Source organism: Syzygium oleosum, unplaced genomic scaffold (genome assembly GCF_021117445.2).
Source record: "Syzygium oleosum isolate NSW1041296 unplaced genomic scaffold, Sole_v2.1 Sole_v2.46, whole genome shotgun sequence".
NCBI lineage: Eukaryota > Viridiplantae > Streptophyta > Magnoliopsida > Myrtales > Myrtaceae > Syzygium > Syzygium oleosum.
In genome coordinates this window covers 805,777-826,894 of record NW_026607530.1, presented here as the reverse complement: position 1 = coordinate 826,894, position 21,118 = coordinate 805,777, and the positions used below count along the sequence as shown (strand labels likewise).

General features: G+C 40.5%; 3 protein-coding genes across 6 annotated transcripts; all 3 read left to right on the top strand.

Annotated features, from left to right (window-relative positions):
• The first annotated feature begins 1,534 nt into the window (after positions 1 to 1,534).
• LOC115687406 (heparanase-like protein 3) lies at positions 1,535 to 5,405 on the top strand. The gene is made up of 9 exons (XM_030612957.2): positions 1,535 to 2,119; positions 2,462 to 2,498; positions 2,603 to 2,786; positions 2,875 to 3,023; positions 3,345 to 3,575; positions 3,669 to 3,864; positions 3,946 to 4,071; positions 4,757 to 4,856; positions 4,970 to 5,405. Exons 1-9 carry the CDS (start codon positions 1,874 to 1,876, stop codon positions 5,327 to 5,329), a joined length of 1,629 nt encoding a protein of 542 aa, XP_030468817.1. The 5' UTR covers positions 1,535 to 1,873; the 3' UTR covers positions 5,330 to 5,405.
• A 5,058-nt stretch (positions 5,406 to 10,463) lies between these two features.
• On the top strand, positions 10,464 to 12,682 carry LOC115687400 (heparanase-like protein 3). Its single transcript, XM_030612949.2, has 6 exons — positions 10,464 to 10,697; positions 11,008 to 11,238; positions 11,307 to 11,502; positions 11,597 to 11,722; positions 12,092 to 12,191; positions 12,284 to 12,682. The coding sequence occupies exons 1-6, from the start codon at positions 10,475 to 10,477 to the stop codon at positions 12,605 to 12,607; spliced, it is 1,200 nt and encodes a 399-aa protein (XP_030468809.2). The 5' UTR covers positions 10,464 to 10,474; the 3' UTR covers positions 12,608 to 12,682.
• A 1,321-nt stretch (positions 12,683 to 14,003) lies between these two features.
• LOC115687414 (protein SRG1-like) lies at positions 14,004 to 16,758 on the top strand. Of its 4 annotated transcripts, none has more exons than XM_056306668.1 (5): positions 14,004 to 14,169; positions 14,991 to 15,238; positions 15,658 to 15,718; positions 15,812 to 15,913; positions 16,212 to 16,758. In XM_056306668.1, exons 1-5 carry the CDS (start codon positions 14,047 to 14,049, stop codon positions 16,446 to 16,448), a joined length of 771 nt encoding a protein of 256 aa, XP_056162643.1. In that variant the 5' UTR covers positions 14,004 to 14,046; the 3' UTR covers positions 16,449 to 16,758. The 4 variants fall into 4 exon arrangements, with proteins under 4 accessions (XP_056162643.1, XP_056162642.1, XP_056162641.1 ...); XM_056306667.1 differs by having other exon boundaries at positions 15,589 to 15,718; XM_056306666.1 differs by having other exon boundaries at positions 15,658 to 15,913.
• Positions 16,759 to 21,118: the final 4,360 nt, after the last annotated feature.

The window sequence follows — 21,118 nt, the reverse complement described above, 5'->3', positions numbered from 1 at the left end:
GACATGGATGGCGTTGAGGTGGTGATAAAGAATAACGTAACAATCAGTATATGGATTCATATATAAAGTGGTATGGATAATCGGGAGATTCTCCATTATGCATGTATAGTCATTAATTGTCCATATCTCGAATTAATCGTCGTTGATTGTGATTAGTATTGTAAAATCTTTATCTTAAATAGCTATCTTATAAATCTTATAGAAACCTCACGTACCCTTCACAATGGTACACAAGGAAATTCTATAATTCTCTTCCTCGTATTCTTATCTTGATATCGGATGATTATGAGGAAACGCCCGTTGAGTCGCTCACTACAGTGGTTGCAACATCTTTAGTTGCGCCGGTTTCGCTCTCTAACCGACCCCGTCACGCTTAAATGCTGGTTTGAGATTTTTCGTTGCATCTTTGGGAAAAGACAATACCACCTTTCGACTCTTTGCTCTCAAACGAGCTAGATCTTTGAAACCTTGCCGCATTTGGCCGCCGCATCGGCCCTCCCGTGCCTCGTCGCACCACTGCATCAACGACTTGTGTTTGCCATTGCCGATGTCATCAACACAACTGCATCGGCCACAAGGAGGCTGGTCACCCGACCTGTCGACGGGCTCATCAGCAAAAAGTGTACGAATTTCATATAAACAAGTGTGCCGGTCGAGCGCTTGTGATACGAAAAGAACGGTGGCCACTAGGGCCACTTAATTTTAAAGGTGCGTAACTCGTTGTTTGTCCATGTCACGACCTCTTTTTGATCACTCGAAGGGAATTTATGCACTCAAAATTCTCCTTGTATACATCGATTTTTTAAGTTTCAGTGAGAAGAATATGCTTATAAATTGGTTGGTGGACAACATCTGCAACATTTCTTACGATGAAAATGCTCGCTAAAGAGATTAGAAGACATCGAACCGTTCTGTGAATAATTCTCTATCATGCGTCAATTAAAAATTTCCCTTCTCAACCTTTTCTTTTTCTTTTGGTGTATTCCTGACGTCACTTGCTAATTCTTTTTCGGGATAATAACACGAATGATGCCTAACTTTAGCTCAATATGCAATATAGTTTTTAAACTTTTAATTTATTTATGACAATATTAAATATTTTCATATAATTCATGGGCTAAATTGAACATGTACCAAAAATCTCGGGAACCCATCGAATAAATTAAAATCTTAGGGGCCACATTATATAGTAAATTAAAGTTCATAAATCATATCGAATAAATTAAAAATTCAAATATCATAGTGGACATTTGGCCGAGTTGAGGTCCATTCGTGTCATTTTCATTACATTGAAGTACAGAAAAAGACAGAGACACCGACAGTACCACTCGTGCAAAAAGTAGAAGGAAATCACGTTCGGTGGTTCCGGTTCAACCCGCCCACCCCATCGCCCCCGAACCGAATCCTTAAGCCCTGCATGCTGCACCGACCGGGCCCCACCTGTCACGCCCTCAACAGCCGTCGGTGGCGGCGTCGGCGTCGTCGGCGTCGGCGTCTTCTCCTTCTTCTTCCGGATAAACCCCGCAAGTTTCTCTCTCTACCGATGCGCTCTGTCTCTCTCTCTCTCTCTCCTCTTCCTTCTGAAGAAAGCAATGGCCCACCCCCGAACAAACGTCCACATTATTCCAACCCGGTAAAGCTCCAACTCCAAGACAAAACCTTCATTACTCTTTCCCTCTCTCTTTTCTCTCTCTCGGCGCTCTCGTTCCCGACAACGCAGCTGTTAACGCCCGCCTAATGGATCCAATCCATCACCTTCTCCAGCTGAGGGAAGAAGGGCATTTGCTTCTTCATATATTCGGTCCTTTTGGGTGGTGAGTGAAGTCTCCGCCGCTGGAGAGAGGAAGGCTCCGACACCTCGAGGCGGTAGAAGATGGGTGGTCGTCCTGTTTCGTTGATGGGTCTCTGTTTCTGGGTTTGCATGTTCGGCTACGGCGTGGTTAGTGCTGATTCGCAGAGCTCGCCTGGGGAGGGTACTGTTCAGGTGAACGTCTCCGTTGGGGAACGTGCCATTGCGGAGATCGACGAGGATTTCGTGTGCGCGACTTTGGATTGGTGGCCTCCCGAGAAGTGTGACTATGGAGTCTGTAGCTGGCACCGTGCTTCTCTGCTCAATCTGGTAAAAACGAGTGCCTCAGTTGAATTGCTTCTGCAGTCCTTATTCTATGAAATTTAAAAATGGAAGCTTTATGCCTTCAAACGGTACAATAAAATGAGAAAATGTTTCCTTTATCACCTGTTTGATATGTATAAGTTTGTTCATGTGCTTCTTTGTTGTGTGCCCATGAATTGGTGCTGAGTTAGCAAAGCTTGATGTTTGTTGTATATAAGTTGAATTGAATTAGGCTCCTGTCGAATGAGATATGTACAGGCACGTCGTAGGAGAGCCATTCTTTTGCTTCTTGTTAAGTAAACTGAGCTCTGAATCGCCGTCTGATGCTCTGCTTCGTTAATGGTGCAGGACCTTAGCAATAAGATATTACTTAATGCAGTGAAGGGTAACACATCGATTCCAGGCATTTGTGCTTTCAAAGTAATAGAGCATAATCACTCTCGACTTCTTGTTAATTATTATTGATAGTGTGAATTTGAATTGCTGCAGCATTTTCACCATTAAAGATCAGATTGGGTGGTACTCTACAAGACAAGGTCTTATACAGCACTCCGGATACTAAACAACCCTGTACTTCATTTGTAAAGGACAATTCAACTATGTTTGGATTCACTCAGGGATGCCTACCCATGGCTAGGTGGGATCAGCTGAATGCTTTTTTCGAGGAATCTGGGTAAGAGATATTTTATCTTGAAATTTTTTCGAAAAAAAAGAACTATAAAAATTTCCTTATAATTAGTGACGTTATTCTATCCTTACAGCGCGAAGATTATTTTTGGATTAGATGCTCTTAATGGACGAACAATACCGCCTCAAGGCCCTGCAGTGGGCGCTTGGGACTCAACAAATGCTGAATCTTTTATACGCTATACTGTCAGCAAAAACTACACGATTTTTGGTTGGGAACTCGGTAAGCACATCCTTGATTCTGCGTCCAGAGCCACAACTGTTGATTCTTTCATCCCAACATTCATTTGTTCCGATCATTTCTTTGATGCACATACCTGGGATTACGGTTTTATTAAGCTTAAATTCCAATTTTCTTGCTGTATTTGTAATATTCTATACTTTTGCCACGAGCGACATTGAAGCAAGCTACACTTTTAAAGACAATTCTATCTTGATAGTGGCTTCATGAGTGAATTCCGTGAAAGTAAGTAGATGTAAAAGCTTTTCACCATCCGTGATGATGTGGCATGCAAACATTAACATTTCCGCCCTTCGTGATCAGGGAATGAACTGAGTGGGAGGGGAGTCGGTACAAGAGTAACAGCGAGCCAGTACGCGTCTGACACAATCTCTCTGAAGAACTTGGTACTAGACATTTACAAGGACGTAGAACCAAAGCCTCTAATCCTAGCGCCAGGAGGATTTGTTGACAGTGTCTGGTACAAGGAATTCCTGGACAAAACGCCAAAATCCTTGGATGTAATTACTCATCACATCTACAATCTGGGATCAGGTATCCTTTTTAGGCAACTTTGAATCCCTTAGAGAAACAAATTAACTAGTTAATCATCCTTCATTCAGACAACTATATTTTTATTGCTTGTAGGAGCTGATCAGCACCTTGTTGAAAAGATTCTCAATCCAACTGTACTTGACGGTGAACTTGCAACATTCAGAAATCTGCAAAGCATAATCAAAAGTTCTGCTTCTGCTACTTCGGCTGTTGCGTGGGTTGGTGAAGCAGGAGGAGCTTACAACAGTGGCCGGGATCATGTTTCAAATACTTTTTTATATAGCTTCTGGTACTTTATCCGATTGAAGAAAACACAACTTCCATCTATTTTGTTGACAATATGACAGAGACACTCTTTATGTGGCAATAGGTATCTGGATCAGATGGGAATGGCATCTACTTTTGATACAAAAACATACTGCAGACAAGCATTTATTGGTGGAAATTATGGTTTGCTCGATGCAACTTCTTTCATTCCAAATCCTGACTACTACAGGTGATTTTATAGTGAAAGTCCTGTATCATTTTCTAAATTCCCATGCTTGGCATGTTCACGCTCTTTTCATTTTTGGGTCATTTGCTCCATGTATAATCGTTAATGATAAAGCATTGCGAGAGAAAGGGATGGTGCCTCTTATTTCACAGTTCATGGGGTATGATGGGCCTAACAGCCACGGTGTCATTTAGAGAAAATAATCTCATCCTATACTGTAAAGAAGCAGAAAATTGTTGATTTTTTTTTTGGGGGGTTGTTGCCAGTAGAAGGATGTTGAACTGTGTAGGCATGTTGTTAGAATAATAATATAGACTGCCATTCTCTAAGTGCTTAGCTTTTGGAATAAATGGTTATGCTTTTGGTAAGTATGATAGTTTTATCAGAGCCAAGAGTGTGTCACGTTCAATTCTCCATCACTTCTTTAAGCGTTATGGGTGGAAATTATTTCTTCAGCTACATGTATTGGGTTCTATCAGTGGAGTTATTATTTTAATCTTGCGTTATGTGTGTAGTGGGAGTACTGAGACATAAGCTAAGACTATGGCATCCTATGGCAATGCTACTGCTGAATTCTTTCCTCACTGTACTTCTGGGGACATGATTTGTGTGTTTTGGCTCGGAGTTAGCAAAAGTCTTGAAAACTGCATTCTAGTGCAACTTGTCAATAGTCTGCTTTGCACTGCAGTGCTCTGCTTTGGCACCGCCTCATGGGGAGAAATGTTCTGGGAGCAAGCTTATCTGGATCGGACAAGATCCGCACTTATGCTCATTGTGCAAAAGCCTCTGTAAGTTTGTTCTGTGTTTTGACTGGCTATATTGACGGGTATCTCCTTCTAGTTCTTGTTGCATTTGTTTAAGGAAAAAAGAAATAATCTGATTCTTGGAATTTAAATTGCAGAAAGGGGTCATGTTGATTTTCATAAATCTTGATGGCAACTCCACTGCTGAGGTCACAATTGTTAATAACGGAACACGGATGCGCAGTCGTAGACACTACACCTTTGGAAAAAAGGTCATTCAGTTTCCACAAGATTTCACTGATGAAAACGTGAGAGAAGAATACCATTTGACACCCAAGGATGGGGATCTGGTTAGCCAAACAATGCTGCTCAATGGAAATATTTTAGCTGTGAGTTCATCAGGCGAAATACCTGCTTTCAAGCCTAAATATGTGAATTCATCAAGCTCAATAGTGGTTGCCCCTCATTCAATTGTATTTGCTCATATGCCATATTACGCCATACCTGATTGTAGTTGAGAGGAAGAAGGCACAATTTGGTGGTTATATTCCTACCATTGGTTAAGCAGGAAAATAATACCAATGTATTTAATCACCCTGTAAATCGTTCCGGGCTTATTCTAGTTGAAGAGGGATTGACACAATCAAACCTACACGAGATGTCTAGCAATGCCCAAGTTGTCAGACAACTCATGTAGTATGCCATGCCAAACAGAGTAATCTGACTTCCCTATCAGTATCCATTTAGGCAGATTGAAGTTCGATATCAGTGTGATCCATTTCTACACTGTTAGGTGTCCATATACCTCGTAGTTGTCCACAGGAGCATTGCATCTCCGAGTCGAAATAAGGTTGCGCAACAAAAATATGACAGCTGATGAGGTTAGTGAGATATTTGACATAATATTTTCCCTCTCTTGGGACACAGAGAGCCAGTGATTTCTTAACTGCCCGTGCCCACATCAGAATGTAGTCTTTTTCTCCTAACAATGCTTGTAAACTGATTTTTAGATGAGTAGAGGGGAAAGTAAAAGCTCAGTGATGGCAAACTTAGACCAAAGCATGGATGATGAGAAGTACCGTAATGGATCACATGGTCAAATGCAAAATAGGCTGTAATCTCGGTGTAAAGAGTGTGTCGTTTGTGCTCTTTCCCTATTTTCACCTCAAATATTCCAAACCCAGTTTTGATATGTGAGGTGGTTGACTTATTAAGGTGATATCAGATCCTCTTTTAATGGTTTGAGGTTCTTCAATTGGTCTGTCTCATCATCTTGTTAGTCCTACTCCATGAGTTGTCCAAGACAACACAAAGGAAAGTGAACCTTCCAGTGCATCAACCGAGAGATGGCTCAAAGCTGTCTTCGGGTTCGACTGAGAAGAAGCAATAGAGGACGACACGGGTTTGCTATACGGTCATCAAAAGAAAAAAACGCTGACTTATATCATAGGAGTATAACAAGGATAATTGCCTTTCCCCAATGATATCTATGAAAGTCGAAAAAAGAAAGCGCCCAAGCAGTATGGAAGTCAATAGACATACTTGAAGAGCAGTGTAATTGCCACACGGGATAAATCAAAAGACGATCTTTAACTCGCTATAGAGTAACTCGTTTGGTGCAAAAGATGAAATCGCATTTTTTACCATCTCATGATCAATCCTATAGACAATGTGCCCACGTAAATGATCCATCTTATCTTTGCAAGAAATTCCACGGATTGGAAGAATCCCGAGCTAAGGAAGATCAGATATCCATTTCATGAACGTCTGCTATTGATAAAGTTTAGAACTCTATTTGGAATGCGTAGTGTTCTCCTGGAAAAGACTTCTTGTAGGGAGGGAGTTTGAGAGTATTTTTTTTTTTTTGATAACCGAGGTGTTCGCGCGGCCGGCGAGCTGGGGCTCAAACCAGCGGTGATGCCCGACTAGTCCTCGAGGGGGGCTAGCGCAGCATCCCACCGCCACGACCCCCCACTTAAATCACCGATGGGCGAGTTTGAACCCAGGACCTCTCGTGAAAGGAACTGAGCGCAAACCAACGCGGCCACCGATGAGTGGGTGGGAGTTTGAGAGTATTCATGAACGGAAAATCAAATAATCCCAAAAACATCATGTCATGTGACTAATTTAAGCCAAACGGGTGTTGAAATAACGATCCGCAATTAGTTTGCACAACTTAGAGACACCTCACGTTTGGTGTTGGTCATGTCAGAGACTTAGCTTAACGCAATGTTTTCATTACACAGAACCATTTGACTGTCCTGTGTAATTTGTCATGTGTCGATTCTTCAGTGAAGCGAGTTAAGATCTCCTCATGTCATTTTCCCCACACTGCTAGTGAAACTACATCAACAAGACAGTTAAAGACCTTCCTTTTGTGTTAATATTTCACTTAGCGCCAGCCTAGACCTAAGTATATATATAACGATGGGGAGGATAATGAAGGGAAAATTACTAAAAAAGTTTCAAATCTATTGTGCAGATACCAATTTTGTCCTATTTCTTTTAATTTGGCCAATTTAGGATGCGTTTGGCAACCATTTTGTTCCCGAAAATTGATTATGTTTCGAAATGATTCTTTTTTATTCTGTGCCCGAGAACAATTTATAAGCATTTGAAGGCATTTGGTAACTACCCAAAATTTATATTCTTGGAATAGAAAAAGAACAGAAATGCGTTTGGTAATTACACAAAATTTCTTTTTATTAATAATATTTTGATTGTTTTAATTTTTTTTTTTTGTTTTTTCCCTTCCCCTTCCTTGGCCATGGCTAGGTTGCCGGCGTTGGCGACTAGCCACAGGTCAGGACCGGCGAGGGCGTCGTGACCACATACTAGGACTGGCGAGGGCGTCGTGGCCCTAGCCAGATCTGGGGAGGGTTGGACCCTCGCCGCTGCCCTCGCTAGATCTGGCGAGGGTGGCTTGCGGCCTAGGCAAGGGCCGCCCTCGCCAGATCCAGCGAGGGTGGTGACGAGGGCGACGACACCCTCGCGGGCCCTGGCTTGTGGCCGGTTGTCGGTGGCCAGCGGCCGGCAACCGGCCACAGGCCAAGAAGAAGAAAATAAAAATTCTTTTCCATTTATGATTCTTGTTCCCAAAATCAAGAAACAACTTTTTTTTGCTTCTTGATTCTGTTCTAAAACTAATTCTTGGAACAAATTTTTACAAATTTGTGCTTGGGAACAAAAAATTTATCAAAAGGATTTCTGTTCCAAAACTGATTTTGGGAATAAAAGAATATAAATAGTTACTGTTTGACCGGTTGCCAAACGCGCCCTTAGTCATCAAATTTTGGCCGAAAATCATTAACATAGATGACCAGTAGGCACTGATGTAAACAATTTTTGTAATCTTTTTAAACGTTTTTAAATTTATTTTTTCTTTGCTTTCTTCTTTTCTTTTCCATCTTCCTCTACCGATCATCGGGCTTTGGATGGCCGGCGAGGTGACCTCGCCAGGCCCGCTTGGCATCGAGCAAGCTCATCCTCGCCAGATCAAGCAAGGTGTTCTCGCTAGGCTCGCCCGGCCTAGAGAGAGGTTGCCCTTGCCAGACTAGCGAGGGTGGGCCTTTGGCGAGGTTGAGCTTCGCTCAAGGCCATTGAGGTTGGCCCTCACTTGTGGCCGGTCTCCAACCATCGTTCAGGCCTTGACCAGTGAGGAAGAAGGAAAAGAAAGAAAGGACAAAAAAAAGAAAAGAAAAAGGAAAGAGAAAAGAGTGTTTTTTAAATATTACAAAAATTGTCCCACATTAGTGCCAACTACGCCATACAGGATGACCGGCGTTCACGTTATAGATTTCTGGCCAAAATTGGAGGGAATAATTAAATTAGCAAATTGTCAAAATGCTCAAAATTAAATTGGCCAAATTAAAAAGATTTAGGACCGAATCGATATATATACAAAAAGGTTTCGCACTTTTTTGGTAATTTTCCTAGATAACGTACCCAAAACGCTTAAATGGATAACAACACCAAAATGGGCTGTCGTTTTGACATAGACTAGTATGCCAATTTTTTAGACTAGTGATTTCAGAGATGGCCGTTTCCATAGTCCGTGTGATGTGACGGTCTATTGTAATTCGTTCATCATTTCTGCGACTCGCCAGTGATACTGGTTATGATTTCCTCACGTCGTTTTCTCCACACTGCTTGTGAAACTGTATCAGAATGATGAGAAGGAGGATAACATACCCAAAATGCTCAGATAGATAACATCATCAAAATGGGCTGTCGTTTTGATATAGAGGAGCATACCATTTATTCTCTTTCCCTATTTTCATTTCAACATTTTTCAAACCCACATTGGATATCGAGGCAGCTATTTCCTTATCAATATGATAGCAGAATCTCTTGTAATGGCTTGGTGTTCTTTAGTTGGTATATCTAATCAATATAGAGTTACCAACCGGTTTGAAATTTTGTCGGTGTCATAAGTAAATTGCCTGCACTATCAAATACTTACCAACTTTCCAATAAAGTGCCATGATTCTTTCTTTCTATGCTCTTTTTTCTTTTAATAACGAAAGCACATCTTGTTCTCTCCAGTAAAATAATCTGCGTCTTCCTCTCTCATGCACATCTTGGGATGATATGAAAGCGATTGATGAAGAACGAGTCAGGCTCAGAATTTAAGATTATTTGAAAAGATGAGCTCTCTTGTTTCGTTGATGGGTATCGGCCTTCTGGCTTGCATCTTCAGCTACTACTCCATGCATGCTGATTCACAGAGTGTACCTGGAGGTGCTACTATTCAGCTTAATGTCTCTGTTGGTCAATCTGCCATTGCAAATATCGATGATGACTTTGTTTGCGCGACTTTGGACTGGTGGCCCCCCGAGAAATGTGACTTTGGAACCTGCAGTTGGCACCGCACTTCTCTTCTGAATCTGGTATTTCCATCTGGCTTCACCATGCTAGGGGAGTTTGATTTAGACAAAAATCAAACTGGATATGGGAGTGAGTGCACATATACAGCAGTCCACTAAATGCAGGGAAATTGGTTTTGTCAATTTCAGAAGGACTTCATCATCTTATCGACTACCACTGCTTCACAACTTTATGGACTTAGATATTGATCAAGAAATTATTGATACAGATAAATTGTGTCGTGTTGTTGCTCTATGTAGTGGATTTTCAAACTATATATGTTTTTAAGTAAATCCTGACTTCTGTTCAGTGAGTTGTACAGGTAGTATACAACACATTATTATTTTTCTTTTTGTTCGGTAAACCTGGCTTAGTAAACGATAATGTATCTCTTTTTATGTTTTTCTCCTCTGTGATGCAGGATCTTAGCAACAAGATATTGTTCAACGCGGTAAAGGGTGAGCTTCATTTAAAATATTTATGCTTTTACGTTACTGCAGCATAACATCCTGCATCACTCTGCTTAGTTGTTGTTGGCAATGTGCACATATGATTGCGAGACCATGGACTAAATGCACATGGCAAATATTTTTTCAACTGCAGCATTTTCACCATTGAAGATCAGATTGGGCGGTACCTTACAAGACAATGTCTTATATGCCACTGACGATAGACAACCCTGCCCTCAATTTGCTAAAGACCCTAAATCAGTGTTTGGATTCACTGAGGGCTGCCTGTCCATGGCTAGATGGGATCAATTGAATGCATTTTTCAAGCAAACTGGGTATAATAAGTTTATGAGTGTCCGAAGTTATCACAAGAATTATACTGCCTTCATGCTTATGGTGATCTATTTTATCTTCATCAGCGCCGAAGTCATCTTTGGGTTAAATGCACTTAATGGGCGTACCATACCGCGACGGCATGGCCCTGCAGTGGGTGCTTGGGACTCTAAGAATGCTGAATCATTGATACATTATACCGTCAGCAAGAATTACACCATTCTTGGTTGGGAATTTGGTAATTAGAGATTACATTCTTTATTCTGCTTCTAAAGCTATGTATAGTGACTTCACAAGCGCTTCCTCCTTCAATTATGTTGCAGCCATTCATATTATGCACATTTGAATCCACTAAGAGTAAATTTGTATATACTTACTTGTCACATCCTATTTATGCTTATTTCCGATGATATAATACTGAAGCGAGCTATTGGTGTTATTTCCAATTATATATATGAACGAGCTCGACTTTATGTGGATGAGAGGCTTATACCGTGAGTGATAATTTTATGAAAACACATTTGGACATTTTGACCCTTGCTGCTCAGGAAATGAATTGAGTGGGAGTGGAGTTCATACAAGAGTGGCAGCGAGCCAGTACGCATCTGATACAGTTCATCTGAAGAACTTGGTGTTGGACATTTACAAGAGTATTGAACCGAAGCCTCTCATCCTAGGACCAGGAGGAAGCTATGATGCAGTTTGGTTCAAGGAATACTTGGACAAGACCCCAAAATCCTTGGATGCAATTACTCTTCACATCTACAATCTCGGATCAGGTGCCTTCTTTACTTACTGTTCGACTACTTAATCATCTTGGATCTGAGACTATTTATTGTGCTTGTAGCGGCCGATCAGCACCTCGTTGAGAAGATTCTAAATCCAACATATCTTGATGGCATAGCTAAAACATTTAGAAAGCTGCAAAACACAATTAAGGGTTCTGCTTCGGCTACTTCGGCCTTAGCATGGGTCAGTGAAGCGGGAGGAGCTTTCAAGAGCGGCCGTGATGGAGTTTCAAATACATTTGTGTACAGCTTCTGGTACTTTTCCTGACACATTGATGAAACAGATGGTCTAGATCTTGTTTTGCAGATACAGAGGTGATACACGGATGCTTTTTTGTGAGGAAAACAGGTATCTGGATCAGATGGGCATTGCATCTACTTTTGATACAAAAACGTACTGCAGACAATCACTGATAGGTGGAAATTATGGTTTGCTCAATGCAACTTCCAATGATCCAAATCCTGACTACTACAGGTGATTTGCAATTGCATTCCTTCATCAATCTTTAAATTTCTTAATTCAACATTTTCAAGCTCTTGATGTCTTTCGGGTTGGTTTCGACACTAGCTGATGGATAAGGACATCTCTTCTTCTCTCACGGTTTATTCATGGGTCTTTGTTGTTAAATCCTTTTCTCGCACTTCTACCTAACGGATCGATATATTTGTTTTGGCTACACCTCCCTCAAAAAGTCCTTAAACCTACTTATTGATGCAATTTGGCAGTACATTTAGAGACCAACTGTAAACACGAGCATACTTACTCAGCATTCTCTCTCTCTCTCTCTCTCTTTGCAGCATGTTCTTGTAATAAGACCTTCAGATTCTGATTTCTTCTCTGCAGTGCGCTGCTTTGGCACCGACTCATGGGCAGAAATGTCCTGGGAGCGAGCTTCTCTGGATCGAACAATTTCCGTGTCTATGCTCACTGTGCAAAAGCCTCTGTAAGTTTGTTCTGCATCTTAATTGGCTGAAAAACTGGGTGAATCCTTTGAGTTTGCGCTTGCTATCTGATCCGAAATACCTGATATTGCAGAAAGGGGTCACATTGCTGATGATAAACCTGGACGGCAGCTCCATTTTTGAGGTCACGGTTGTTGGTTTTGACAACAGCATTTCGGTTCCGAGAGGTTTTAACAACGCAAATATGAGAGAAGAATACCATTTAACGCCCAAGGATGGAAATCTGCTCAGCCAGACGGTGCTGCTAAATGGAAATATATTAGGCGTGAGTCCATCTGGTGACATACCTGCTCTGGAAGCTAACTACGTGAATTCGTCAAGTTCAATAGTAGTTGGTCCTCATTCTATTGTATTTGCTCACATGCCATATCACGTCATTCCAGCTTGTAATGTATAGGAGATGGAACCCGAATTTGGTTCCTACTGCAATTTATTGAAGAATGGAAATAATGCAATTTGTTCTTTTTCGCAATTGCTTTGTGAATCCTAGCCTTGTTCTACTCTATCAGAGAACTACTAGGCAATTGAATATTCCTATTCGCATATCCAAAGAAGATGCAGAATTCAATATTGAAGAAATTAATGGCAACAATCCTGTACGACTTTTGTGACGAGCCACGTTTAAGATCGACATGCTAAATGCTTTGACAGATCTAGATATTGCCTTCGAAATAACTTGTGGTGACCTAAGTAGCATCGACACTAACACCGACACGCGACACGACACGATACGACACGACATGATACACCGACACGTCATTTCTCAAAAAATAAAGAATTACAACACGACACGTTGTATATATGATAAATTATCATTTTTATGATTATTTTAATTAAATTAATTTGATTTAAATTCACAAATAAATAAATAATAAAAAAAGAGTGTCGGATGAGTGTCGGTGTCTGACACGACACAGAGGCTTCAGAGAGTATTCGTGCTTCCTACGTGGTGACAAACTGAAGCAATCCATTGTAGTCAAGATTAGCCTCTCACCTGGAAGGCCATGATTGCGTCCCCGCAATAAAATCATCTTTTTGCTCTCTCTTCCACCGACAACGCTGACTAAAATAATCTGGAGAAGCAAACTAGAGGGACTAAAAGTATCAATTATTGTATAATTTGATGGAGACACAGTCAATGTGGGGGCTGTGCTCTGAACCTGAAGCTGAGAAGCGAATTCGTCATATATATTTTTCCACAAGAACTCAATTAATTAAAGCTTGTGTTGACTATGACAACCTCACCAAACAGTTCTGCTAAGAAATCCAGTTTATTCACAAGCAATAATCCAAGAAACAAATCCAAGATAATCTTGCAAGTTGGTTCTGATGAGACCTCTTTCTCCTCCCATGCGAAACAGGGAGAGTGAAACATGGTACTTTTCTGGTTTGACTTCTCTCATCAAAACAAGCACAAAGAGGATCTTTCTTAAGACAATCCTACTCATTAGCATCCCACCAAAACAAGGTCTCTTGCATCTCTTCCAAACCCGAACCTGAGAAGCAAATTGGTCATGTACATTTTTACTCAAGAACTCAATTTTTGTAGTTTGTATTGACTATGACAGCCTCAACAAACAGTTCTGCTAAGATATCCAGTTTCTTCACTTCCATGAATCCAAGAAACAAATCCAAGATAATGTTGCAAGTTATTTCTGGTGGGTCCTCTTTGCTCCTCCACATGGGAAACAATGAGAGCCAAACACGGTACTTTGTCGGTTTGACTTCTCTGAGCAGAACAAGTACAAATAGGATCTTCCTTCAGAAACTCCTAATCATCAGCAACCCTCCAAAACAAGGTCTCTTGCATCTCTTCCTCACACAGCATTAATTATCATGGCTTGTGAAACAAAAAATTGGGAGTCTGTGACATTTCCAGTGGTCGACATTAGCCTTCTCTCCTCAGAAGATGAACTTCAGAAACTGAAGTCAGTTCTCAGCTCTTGCGGTTGCTTCCAGGTCACTGTTTCTGAAATATTTCCATGCTTTTTCAGACTAGTCTTTTTGTTTGTCGTTATAGTTACATTTATGACGTCAAGCAGAACATATATGGTGCCTTTAGTATTTACATCCTATTTGTATTTATTCATCCTAAAAAATTATGATAGATATAGTGGATGTCATGAACTATGATGGATGCAATTCCTTTGGAAGTTCTTTTTCTGTTTTTTGGTCAGATTTTTCTGTGGAAGTTCACACCCTTAAATTTGCCATACATTCCAATATTGGAGAAATATTTCCTTCATTTACGCTGTTAAATGATTGAAACAACCTCACTGCAGATGAACTACAATCAATAAGGGTTCAACCTTAATTAATCTCCCTTACATGTTTATTAGTTTTCTCCTTTTTAGGTACCTTTCTTTTTTAAGCTACGCAAATATAGACTTTGACTGATGCCCTGGTTCTTTTGACTGATGGCTACCCCTTTTTCAGCTTCTATATTGTTCAGTTCAGAGGGAAATAAAACCTATTCTGTTTTAGGTGGCTAAATCTTGTTGGTTGCTTCGTATTGCTGTACAATGACTTATAAATCACATTGAAGTCTGACTGCTAAAAATTTAAAACAAACTGTTGCATGGTCCTTGCATGCTCAAAGTGTCTTGAGTTCATTTTCCTGCACCTTCTTTTGCACATTATTGGGTTTCCATAGTTTCCCTTTTTCTGTGAAAACTAATTGTGGAGATAGGTTTTCATCAATAGATGGTACTGGCAGTTGTTTTTTTCCCTATAAAGATATGCTAGAGCTTTCAAGTTGATCAGAGTTTTCAAAATTTTAGGCTGTTGGTCATGGAATATCAATTGAATATCTCGACAAAGTGCGCGAAATTGCTCAACAGTTCTTCGCATTGCCAGTTGAAGAGAAACAGAAATATTCACGAGCTTCGAATGAGGCTGAAGGGTATGGAGATGACTTGGTTGTAAACGAGAACCAAGTTAAAGACTGTTGCTATCGCTTGTTTCTGAAAGTACTCCCTGAAAATCAAAGGAGGATGAATCTTTGGCCTGAAAATCCCGCTGATCTCTGGTATGTACAAACGCAATTGCCAACTTTCTGTTTCATGTACCAAAATTGCAGTTGTAAATACTCATGGAAAATGAAACGCTTGTGTTTCTCTATGAATTCCTTGCTAATTCAACACGATTTCATAAGAACAGTGCTATCCAAAAATATTGTCTCAAAAGAGGTGAACATGTTGTTTCATTAAACTAGAGATACACAGAAGAACAACCTACCCAAAAGTCTGGACAAGTAACATGCGAGATTTGCAAGTCTTATCAGCGATAGAATGATATTGCATGACTGCTCTATTCCATAATGATGTTATATACCCTGATTTAAATTTGTTCATTCTTTCTTGTCTTTCTTATTGACAGTGAAACCTTGCATGAGTATGCTCTCAGAATAAGATCAGTGACGAATGATCTTTCTAAGGCGATGGCCAGGTCACTCGAGCTGGAAGAGAACAGCTTCTTGGATCAGTTTGGAGACCAGCCGGGGTTGGAAGTAAGGTTCAACTTCTATCCACCATGTTCCAGGGCTGAAGTTTTTGGCGCCAAACCTCATTTAGACAGATCAGCAATCACAGTCCTTTTGCAGGACAAAGAAGTGGAAGGCCTCCAAGTCCTCAAAGACGGCATGTGGCAGACGGTTCCTGTTATTCCCCACGCTCTTGTCGTCAATCTGGGTGGTCTGATGCAGGTATGCATTCTGCATCAATGTACGGAAAATAACAAATAAGTTGCATCAGTTGGGTCTGAAAATGCAAACATTGGCGTTGGACATCTATCATTTGAGCGACTATGTGTGTTTTCCTCACTGTGGAAGTGATGGTCACTCTATATATTCATTTTATTAGTTATAGGCATGGAATTTGTCGAACGATGAAATTGTAAGGATTAATAAGCATTGACCTAGCCTATACACATGTTGCACAAGCTTTCCTAGGTATCCCAGTCTTTAGTGCGTTAGTGAATTTGATTGGTGACGAAATCTGCAGGTAATGACAAATGGGATGTTCAAGAGCCCCTTGCACAGAGTATTGACGAATGCAAACAAGTTGAGAATGTCAATCGCTGTGTTTGATGAGCCAGAGGCAGAGAAAGAGATCGGACCGGTCAATCACTTAGTCGACCACATGAGGCCGAGGTTATATAGAAGTGTCAGGAACTTTGCGGCTTTCAACTACGAGTGCTTCCAGAAAGGAAAGGATTCGCTAGAGGAACTTCGAATTTGACTTATTCCAGTATTTGCTGTCTAGGATGCAAGTTGGCGTACATGGCATGAAACCGAGTGCTAGTTTAGTGCCCTAAATAAGCATCAGGAGTGGCAAATGTGGACACAAGAAGCTCAGTAATGTTGTGGTATCTCAGTAGAGTGAAAGAAATATAGCAACAGAACAATTGTTTTCAAAACTGTATTGTCCATCAGTACTCATAATCAAACTATGTGGTGAGACAAACTTATGAGACGACACTCCGGTAGTGAGAGCTAGATGTTCACCAAAATTTACCTCGTGAAGATATTGAAATTATATATTTTTGTCCCGTCCCACGACTGCCAGATGTCGGTAGCTGATGTATTTTCTATTGATGTAGACAAGCTCTCAATTTGCTGATTGTGTTCTGAACCTTAAGAAGCATGACATGAGACGCAAGGTGATAATGTCTGTCCACAAAAAGTTCTCTCATTAAAGCTTGTAACGACTGACAAAACATTTACGTCTCTTCACATGCACTGATGAATCGAAGATAATGAAATAAAGATTAGGGAGAGTTTTAATGGATGGCGGGTCCCTTGTGTTCCTCGACATGTGGAAAATTGAGAGTGAGAGATAGTCTCTTTTGGCGGTCTGAAGTTCTTTTACCATCATCATTCAAGACAAGTACAGATAAGCTCCTCCTCAGCAACTCTTTCTCACCAAAATTGTTAAATTGTATCACGAATTTGAGCAAGGATTTTTTGGGTTCTCAAAATCAGGTGTGCCATGTAATCCAAAGCAAATATGAATTTGATGTGCTTATTGTTTCTCTTTTATTTTTGTGGTGGTTTCGCATCGATTTGAATAGAAAAATTTCGTTAGTTTCCATGTTAATATTACAACAAAATCAAACCACCGAAAAGCAAGATCTAAGCATAAATAAGCACCTTCTCACCAACTCTTACTCATCAAAATCGAACCCACCAAGAGCAATATCTCTCAGAGTAGAACTTATAATGGCTTGTGAAACAGATGTTGATGTCCCAGTGACATTCCCAGTAATTGATATCAGCCTTCTGCCCTCAAAATATGAACTTCAGAAACTCAGTTCGATTCTCAGCTCTTGTGGATGCTTCCAGGTTTCCATCTCTGCAATCTGTTTCGTGAGGATAGTTTTGTCTTTATGGTTATGTTTGTATCAGGTACAAAGAAGCTTGCAAGCGGGAATTGGGTGATGTTAATAATGGATTATAGTATATTTGTGATTGGATATCACCTAGAGGGGGTGAATAGTTAATTATGACCAAACTTGACAAATTAAAGCGAAATGAAAACAGTCAAGATTAATATCACGTGTTGATACAATCTAAAGAGAGACTATGCTATAATCAAATTCACTTTGTGTGCAGTATACTATCAAAGATAATAATAAATAATTAAGGGATAAAGAAAATTGCATATAGAAGTTATAGTGGTTCGACTTATTGCAAGTCCACGTCCACTCTTCACGTAGACAGTCTACTAGCTGGATTTCACTAGTAATCAATCAGAAGTCATAGAAGCAAGTGACAACTCTCAATCTTGATAAATCTCACTATCTCAAAATCACTCGTCTCACTATCTTATAGTCACTCTTTTTACACCTCTCAAAGATTGCGGTTTTGAAGTTCACTAAGACAAGTGTGTGAGGTAGAAGCTCTCTTGGACTTTGGAATTTCAAATTCATGACCTCTCTATTTCTCTTCAATACCAAAATCCCCTTTTATGCTCCTCCACTTCCAATCTAACCGTTGGATAGTCTTCAAATGATCATTCTCCAATCAACCGGTTGGACACAAATGCTTTAAGGAGATTGAGTAGCCGTTGAGTAACGAGATCAGAATCCCCCATTGATTCAATCACCCATACAATCAAAACTGGGTTTTCATAAGTAGAGTTCTTCGTTTGGAAATAATATCTTGCTTTTAGATGATTGTCAATCAATCAAAGATGTCTTGCTTTGACTAAGTTCGTTGCAAAACAATATTTAAGATCGAATATCAATCAACACTTTACAAAAAAGAAATCCGAGCCAGATCACTAGCCATTATGATATACACACGCGTTGTATTATGAGTCTCAATACAGTCCCTGAATTTGAATAGACCTCGCATAGAGTCTGAAGATGCCAAACGTCTTGACAATATCCACACACAAGCTTTGGAAATATCCTCATTTTATTCTAATGATATCCATGACATATATTTATGATGTAAATAATCATAACTTCAGACGCGACATCCAAATGACAATAACCAGAGTCTGAATATGGTTTCTTTATGAATAATGTTTTTGTTAGATTCTATAGTCATTGTGGAAGGTTTTGTCAATCTTCCAAACATATAATAAAGTTTTCTCAACAATTTGCACCAATTCACCCCCTAAAGATCTTGAAAAATTAGTGGGTGTTGCTTCCTTTTGTGTTGAGTCCATAACTATTAGTGGGTCGCTTTGATAATGCAACTTTGTCATAGTTTCGTCGTGGTCTTCAATTAAATCTCAATATCGATTCAATGTCATTTGGTAAGTCACTCCTCTTATAACTAAATTGCATTTCGAAATTTGTTCTTTTATGTAAGTTGTTTTTTTTTTTTGTAGCATAGTTCGAAACAATATGGAGAATGCATAGAAAGTTGCACCAGTTGAGTCTAAAATTAAAAAGCAATAAGACGAACCAGAATAGATTTTCGCATTATAAACATCATCACTCGTTGTATTAGATTTATATAAGGAATATGAATGGAAGCAGTTCTCCGGCGTTTTCCGTCATTGTAGCGGGTTTTACTTGAACCAACCACTTTCCATTCATGTCAACAGCAAAATGCAGTATAGAACAGAGAGCAACCATTTATAAATTGTTATTCTTCCTAGGTCGATTCAGATTCTTGCACAATCTGGTCGAGAGCTCTTGTTCTTTGTAGCATGATTATGTAAAGTACGATTGGATTGGTGGTGAAATTTGCAGATAATGACCAATGGGATAATCAAGAGCCCGGTGCTTGGAGTTTTGACGAGTGCGAACAAGGCCGAGGTTATACAGAAATGTCAGAAACTTCGCTGCTTTCAACTACGAAGGCTTTCAGAAAGGCAAGGTCGCACTCGAGGAAGTGCGGATTTGACTGATGGTCTAGAATGCATGTGCACCGAAGTCTAAATCTTGGAAGTTCAAATGAGTTCAGAGCCCATTTTTCTAAATCCGTGATTGGGTTGCATGTCGGGCCAATCCAAATAAAATTCATAATCTCGCCTATGTTTATATTCGATGCGGACATGCTATTCCGAAACGAAAAATGCCAATAATCTTTAAATGCAACGATATGCATTAAAAAACGAGAATGCAACGCTATGCAATATTGCCATTTTTGTTTTGGGGTCAAATTCCATCGTTATCAACGAATTCGATCCCTATATTTTATGAAATGTATGAGAGATCTTGGGGGAAAATTTTAGGTGTTAAACACCGTCAAATTGAAAATAAGTAAATCTTCCATCAATTGCGGATACTCTTCAAAGGCCAAGTAAATGCTATATTCAAAGGAACATTCATAATATGACTTACGAAGAAGTTAATAGTAGTTCACGGATAGTAATTTTAGGCAATTGGTCACGGAATATGGATTGAATATCTTGACAAAGTGTGTCACGCCCCGTACCCCACGAAGCGTGAGCATCCCACCTGCGGTCGATAAGTTGGCTGCGACGTCCCAGGAAGCGTCGCCGACCCAAACCCAAACAGAGATCAAGCACAAGCGGAAGTACGCATATAAATATATATATACACCATGACAATAAAATACATGAGGCCAAGGTAGCACAACCAGCAAACAACACCTCTGAAAGTATGTATACTAGTAGTACCAAAGAAAACTTTTTACACAATTCATTTAGACAACAGCAGAGGAAACACACAGTCAGCAGCCACTCAGTCAAAAGGGGTCAATGAAAAACACTTCGGCTCCTCAGCTTCCTCGACCATGGCTGCAGGTCCGTCCCCACAAGGGTGCACACTAGATGACCGCTGGATGAACTGCGGTATACCAAAAAGAGGCGCTCTCCTCGGCATCCTACGGCCGGGGGTCTGAAAAGTTTCGGTTTACACAACCGTGAGACGAATCTCAGTGAGTTCAACCCCTAAACCTAGGCTAGGCTAGCATGCAATCTCCTGACCGGAAAATAAATAAGTGAAATCATAGTGCAACAATAATCAATTAATCCTCCGACCCTGCAGGTTAGGCAGTTCAATATATAATAATCACGGCACGTACGTGGCACATATTATCACAGGTACGCCAATCACATGCTCATGCACCGAGGCTCACACACTCGCATGCCAGTCCATGCATGTTCATGCGTGCAAATGTCGTCGACATGTCACGTGTATTTCCCGGCCCACTGGCCCACACTGGCACACTGACAATCGCCCAATTTATTATTTATTACGACTCGAGTCAACAACATTCACGGCCCGGTGCGTCTAGCCTCGCTTCAAAGTGCATGAGGCGCAACAACCGATCTCGGCCCGGTGTCTCTAGCCTCGCTTCAAAGTGCATGAGGCGCAACACTGTTCTCCTTGCGAACCGTAGCCTGCTTCAAAGTGTATGAGGATGGTCGCCTTCCGGACGTACCGGGCATCGTCCTGCTTCAAAGTGCATGAGGACGGTATCGAC